The following is a 7,169-nucleotide window of genomic DNA, read 5'->3' on the forward strand; positions in this document are numbered from 1 at the left end:
ACACGCTGAATACAATTCGATGCCTAATAATCCCCAACAGCCCCCAGCGTTCCGTCATAGACAATAGAACACTAATCCCATAACAAAGTTTGGCCACGGAGATGCGTCCATTTGTTAAACCTATGTGAAACCGTGTCGTATTCAAAGAACTTTTTTGAAGAACACATACGATTTTCAGGTAAATTGGTGGTGTCATATGATTAAGGGAGAATCATAGACGAAAACAAGGTAAAGTTTGAATACATTTATTCACATATTGATAGAATATTTACAAGTTGAAAACTATGCAAAACGCTGTTAAAACGGTGTCATACTCTTCTCCTATTATCTATTCTTGATATATATATATATATATATATTGTCAAGACAAGAGCTAATAATACCTAGAGTGTACAACGGAAAAACGGGAAAATAGTGCTATTTCACGACAACATTATTCTACTTTGCCTGCGAGTTTATAATAATTTCATGGTATCAAGAGCGGATAATACCTAGAGTGTACAACGGAAAAACGGGAAAATAGTGCTATTTCACGACAACATTATTCTACTTTGCCTGCGAGTCTAGAATAATTTTATGGTATTGCATTAAGCAGAACCGCTTGTCAATACGATACTCCTAGGCTGAGATATTGGCTCCTAAACCTCCCCTCCCACATGACAAGCCGCCTCGCATTCCGGTTATTCACCTACCTACACGCCCCTAAGCATTTTGGCTATCGGTTTCCGTCACCGCTTGGAGCGCTGATAATTGATGTCACATGCCCAAATTTGGTACTCTTACTACACCATATAGTAACTGAGCTGCGTTGTAAAGACAACATTGCCGGCTCCATCATGACGGGCATTAGCCGTGCTAGGAAAGATAATGGGAGATAAGGGCATAGGCGATGCCCCCGAAAGTCACCTATGATAACCGAAACCCCGTTCATTCATAAAGTTATCGCGGAAAAACCGAACTTTCACGAAGCAATGCTTAGGGGCGTGTAGGTAGGTGAATAACCGGGATGCGAGGCGGCGTGAGGCATGTGGGAGGGGAGGTTTTAGGAGCCAATATCTCAGCCTAGGAGTATCGTATTGACAAGCGGTTGGTCTTGTTTTAGAGAGCAAAGAATTCTGCTTAATGCAATGCCATAAAATTATTCTAGACTCGCAGGCAAAGTAGAATAATGTTGTAGTGAAATAGCACTATTTTCCCGTTTTTCCGTTGTACACTCTAGGTATTATTAGCTCTTGATTTTGTATATAACTCTGCTTGCTGCCAGAGAAAAAAGTAGGCAGCAAATGTACTCATCCAGGCTCCAGGCTAAATCTATAGTGCTTTCTTTACCTTTGGTTTATTCCGAATTTCTTGGCAGCAAGTATTTCATGTATTTGTTGCTGAGCTTGAGAGCAGGCAATCAAAGTGACCATTCTAGGCAGCAAAACTGCTGCTTGCTGCCCTTTATTTTGAACCATGCGTGGTAAGCTGGTGACAGTTTCTGTGTTTTTGTAGCCGTGTGATACTGTTGCGACTCCTGGCATCGATCTGCTGGAGTGGTGCAAGGAGGTAACCAAGGGTTATCCAGGTGTGAAAGTCACCAACATGACGACGTCTTGGCGCAACGGCCTTGCCTTCTGTGCCATAGTCCACCGTTTCCGATCTGACTTAATGTAGGAATTCTTTGGTTTTGGCTCACCTAAGGGGGATTTGCATGTTTTTAATGTGTGGGGTGGTAAAGGTGGCTCAGTATGATTCCTTTATAGAAGACTGAAGAATAGGAATTATATTAGTTATTGTATAGCTATCTGATTAAATACCATCGGAGGATGTTGGTGTGATATATATATATATATATATATATATATATATATATATATATATTCAGCATAGAAGCATATATATGCATTTAAAAATGTTTACTTGTATTCATGTGTCTTCCAGTAGATATATTAGCTGAATCGTTTCTGCAGGAATGCATAGATCTCCAAAAATATAATAGAAGTCAGTGGTCAAGACATGATTGACGTTACACATCATTAACCTAATGCAGAGGTAGTAATTGCATTATTAGATCTCATCGAAATAGCATAGACACAATAGAAGAACATTAGAAAAATTTTAAGTTACATTGTTTGATTCTTGATTTCAGAGATTTTGAAAACCTATCACCTCATGACATCAAAGGAAATAATAGAAAGGTAAGTAATTGCTGAATTTATTATCTATCTTCCCCATATGTGTCTATCTTCCCCATCTATCTTCCCCATATGTTATCTATCTTCCCCATATAGTCACTGTTATTTAGAATGATGGAATTTAGGTATGACCTTTAAATCAATTCTTTTCCCTCGGGCCCTCGACCTCTATTCTCAGGTAACATTATTTTTCTCCATGAGCGAAATTGTTTTCCTTGCAATCGGGCAATAATTGTTTTGTTATATGTGAAGTCGGGAGTAAATAATAATAGGGTAGAGGAGTGTTCCACATTCTATTTCTAGGTAGAGATTTCTACACTATAGCTTTTGTCTACCTATTATTTATTAAGTGAACTCCCCTGAACTTGCAGTGTGGAAAAAGTTCTGTCAGCTATTGCACTATGGAGTCATATTGGCATAAGAAATGATTTAATCACAGAAATAACCTGGCACAGTAATAATGATATTGTTTATTGAAAAAGAGAGGCATCTTTGTAATCTGTAAGTCTGAGAAAGATTTTAGATCTCAGGAGAAAGCAAATCTATAGTATTCTATCCATATATGTGTTAGTTTGGTGTTATTCGCATCATTTAATATAGTAGCAGACGTATCAGAAGTAAAAATACTATTTGTAGGGCCGACTGTGACTAGTATGACAAGCCAAGAGACCAAGAACAATTCCACATACAAGCCTTAGTCTACCTATTAACCATAACTCAATAACTCATATATGTTACCTTAAACACTCATTAACCATTGTCCCTAATAGCTGCTGACCTCAGCTGTTCTCACCACTCACATTTCTCATCGTTTCGCGCAGGCTTTCGATGCTGCTTCATCGCTGGGCATACCGCGGGTGATTGAGCCGTCCGACATGGTGATCCTTGCCGTTCCGGACAAGCTGATGGTGATGACCTACTTATACCAGCTGCGCACGCACTTTACGGGTCGCGACCTTGAGGTGCGGCAAATCGGCCGCAAGGCGACGGAAAGTCAGTACGCGGTTGGACGCAGCGACGAGCATTCGGAGTCATCCTCGTCGCGCGCATCACCCGTAAAGGAACACGCGAAGCCAGATCGGCACAGCTCGTCCAAATCTCGCTCCCGCTCCCCACCGACGCTCGCTGCGAGTAAAACGAAGCAGGAGACGAGCGTCCCGGGAGGAGGGGGAGGAAGAGGAGCGATGGCACCATTAGTCGGTCATGAGAGGAAAATTCCCGTCCCGTCTAGTCTTGTGGTGCAGAAGCCAGGGACACCTGGTGACGTGAGCAAGAAGAAGCTGATGACACGCAAGCAGCTGATGAATCCATTCGACTCGGACTCTGAACCGGAGGAGCATGCGCACAGGAGCCGAGATAAGGTAGACGTTGTCCACACTTTGGCAGTAACCGAACCATTTTATCCTGCTAGGAAAGACGTAAGCCCTGAGAGGTCTGACTGGGAAAGTAGCGGCATTGCAAAGTACAGTAGACATAGTGGAGCCAGTGGTGTTGCTGATGAAGGTTTGGCAGCATTGCCTTGCCAAGTCTCTGAGGCTGCCGAGGGTGTCGAGCTCTTGGAAGAAAAGGTAACGACAGATCTATTGTGTGTGCATGAGTGCGTGTGCTGCACCATAATGCATTCACCCCCCGCGTTCCTACACAGCACCTGAGAGTGATAACAAGCACAGCTTCATTGTCTCCAAATAGCTGTTCACGTATTGACACAGTATTGTGTGCGTGTTTTTTTACGTGTAAAAGGTAAGTGCTTAATTTAAATCAAAATGTGCAGTATAAGCAGATTTTTTTAAATGCTATGAAATTGAATTTTCTTAGCAATATTTTTTACAATGTTTTTGGTTGAAACAGAAATGTGGGGATGTGTTTTGTCATTATTATAATAACTTTATTATAGGAATTGATCAAACTGATGCATTTTCAATTTCATGCCATTCAATCTACACTTGGGTCTAGATATCTGTACTTTTCTGTTTAAGGTTGTAGGTGCCATTTAGCCTCTAACATTGCTTGCCCATCGATCGTGCATATTTCTTAAAAGTGGTTGCACTCTGGTTATACATACATTTGGATTGTTATCAACTCCTCATCAAGCAGAATGCAATCTGCATGTTATGAGAACAGAGTTGCTGGAAATTCAACCTGAACACTGCCATGTTATCATTCAATGGGCTTATATTGTTGTTTATAGGTGTTACATCAGAAGCACCGCCCGTTTGAAGGGCAACTAAGCCCTTCAGCGGAGGTTAGAGAAACTGACTTAATGTCCAGTTCACCTATCAAGGAGACGGACATAATTTCACCATACAACCAGGACACCACTATCTCGTGTGTTGAAGACATGGCTAGTGTCTCTCCTTATAAAGAGGAGACAGCCATTGTCTCTCCTTTCAAAGAGACAGACATAGCTTCTCCTCAAATGGAAGAGACGGCAATTGTCTCCCCTTATAAGGAAGTTACGGCCATGGTCTCTCCTTATAAAGTGGAAACGGCCATAGTCTCCCCTTTCAAGGAGGAGACAGACATCGTCTCTCCTTACGTGGAGGAGACAGCAATTGTTTCTCCATATATGGAGGAAGGTGAAGCTGATAGTGGTCTTGCTGGGAAAAGCGAGTGGAATAATGATGTGATAGATGCGATGGATTCAAAGGTATAAGCACATGCAGTTGCATAGATGTTGGCTTTCATGCATTTTTGACGAATTCAATTCTAAGCGATTGAGACTGGGACATTGCATGTATGTCCATGTGGCAAGAGAAGGTGATGCTCTTTAATATATAGGTTCTGAAATAATACCACGCTAGTACGGTGCTTGTATGTGCGTGTCATAGTTCAAGTTGCTGCTGCAGTGCATGTGGGTCCTTTTTGTGGCAGAACAGATTGGAACAGTGCATGTGACACCACGTGATAGTTGGCGATATTTGGATAATGCATGTATGTCTATGTGGTGCTTCACTTTAATAGAGCATGTCACAAAATCCATCCCAGGGTCAAGTAACACAACAGTATCTGAGCACCATACTCCAGTTGAAGAAGACAACAGAATCTATTGGCTTCATGCAATGGTACATAAAGACATCGTGTTTCAGGTTCATAGTATAACTCAACAAGACAGGAATGTATTACATCACTTCTACAAATGTTTCAAATATGGCAGTGTACTGTAAATAGATCTCTGCCATGGTTGAACGAAACAAGGTAGTGTTAAAGCTATATAATTCGTGAAGGTATTGAGAATATGGATTTCTTACAGAGGATTTGTTAGGCTATCAACATTACTAATTTTCTAAAATTAAAAATCAATACAATTCTGATAATGAAAATAGTCGCCGGCTTTGTGTGCAATGTAACATACATGTTTATATATATGATGCAGTGGTGATGTCCAGGGTAGCTTGGCTCGAATGTCGCAGCATTATTATTTATAAAATTCCCCTATGCACGCATATACCTGTTTAGGGGGGGGGGGCATTTCCAACTATCAATATTGTCAATCATGCAAGCCATTCGAGTGGATTCAATGCTTATTGAACACTTCAAAGAATGCAAATAAATTTATATTTTGATGCCAAATCTGAGAGGTCAACATTTTATTTGGCTCACTTTTGAGACAAGTGATAGTTATGAAACATTTATGATCAGTGTGCTTGTGATAAGTTTAATAATTATAAACAGCCCATTGATTCAAGAGTGACACAAGATATATATATATATATAGGAACTTTTTGTTAGGGCTGTCCATGTGCGTCCGTGATTAGTACGTGTGTTTTACTCCATTTCCATGTTTAGTCCGTGGCCGTGGTTACAAAGCTGACACCTCCATTTCATCTGGCGTCCAAAACATACGGGCCGCATAAATGTTTACGTCATCGGTTACTTATCGCTTGACTCCTGCTTGACATTTACGCAAGGCTCGACACTAGTGGTGGCCCGGGGCCACCAAAACTTGATGTCGGGCCACCAAAATTTCAAAAAGTTAAAATTTGGGGGTCCGATCGGGCCACTAAAATTTCAAAGTGTCTATGTGATAAAAATAATTGTTTATTACGTGCTAATCTCATTAAAAAGAGAGCGAACAATTCGCGGAGCGAGCGTGATCAAATGAACACAAATCAGCAGACACCACGCCGGTCGCAATTTGCACTACACTGTACTGCACTGTACTGCACTGTATCTAATGTATATTGCTAGCTAGCTGCGCTGGAGCTCTAGCTCTAGCTGCAAGCATGCAGGCTGTACAAAATAATGCATATAATATCAAGAGCATATAAAGAAGAATGTACTTATTAACTACACAAGGTGCCAGTTACTCTAGCATTCGTCAACATTGCATAATCAATGGATATATTATTCCTTTAATCATATGACACCACCAATTTACCTGAAAATCGTATGTGTTCTTCAAAAAAGTTCTTTGAATACGACACGGTTTCACACTATCGCGTCAGTTGCGAACAGTAGAGACGAATCCACATTGTATGTCTCGAACAGCTTTATTGCGAGGCAACGAAACACAGTGAAGACTGAAACATAACAGAAGTCAACAGTATAAGCCACCTGGTTGGAATACGTTACTGTAGAATCATAATTGTTTAACAAATTAGTTTAATTAACGTATTAGTTTTAACAAATGGACGCATTTCCGCAGCCAAACTTTGTTATGGGATTAGTGTTCTATTGTCTGTGACGGAACGCTGGGGGCTGTGGTGGATATTAGGTAAGCACAGTAACAGCACTTGTTTTGCTTCCTTATCATCAGAAACACGATGGCAACACAGCTAAAATCAGATGCTAGCTCACCGTGAGCACACATGTATTTTTAGCACGCTGGAAACGCTACACGCTGAATACAATTCGATGCCTAATAATCCCCAACAGCCCCCAGCGTTCCGTCATAGACAATAGAACACTAATCCCATAACAAAGTTTGGCCGCGGAAATGCGTCCATTTGTTAAAACTAATACGTTAATTAAACTAATTTGTTAAACAATTAT

General features: G+C 40.9%; 1 protein-coding gene across 4 annotated transcripts in view; it reads left to right on the plus strand.

The window, feature by feature from the left end:
* LOC106806851 (EH domain-binding protein 1-like) overlaps positions 1–7,169 on the plus strand; it is a gene marked incomplete at its 5' end in the record, with an annotated part of 133,775 nt that overhangs the window by 6,754 nt on the left and 119,852 nt on the right. For 3 of the 4 annotated variants that reach the window (XM_014808981.1, XM_014808983.1, XM_014808982.1), the window contains 4 exon segments: positions 1,495–1,652; positions 2,132–2,180; positions 2,999–3,538; positions 4,366–4,824. In XM_014808981.1, coding sequence (XP_014664467.1) covers positions 1,495–1,652; positions 2,132–2,180; positions 2,999–3,538; positions 4,366–4,824 — 1,206 coding nt within the window. 4 annotated transcript variants of the gene reach the window in all.

Source organism: Priapulus caudatus, unplaced genomic scaffold (assembly GCF_000485595.1).
Source record: "Priapulus caudatus unplaced genomic scaffold, Priapulus_caudatus-5.0.1 Scaffold182, whole genome shotgun sequence".
Lineage (NCBI taxonomy): Eukaryota > Metazoa > Priapulida > Priapulimorpha > Priapulimorphida > Priapulidae > Priapulus > Priapulus caudatus.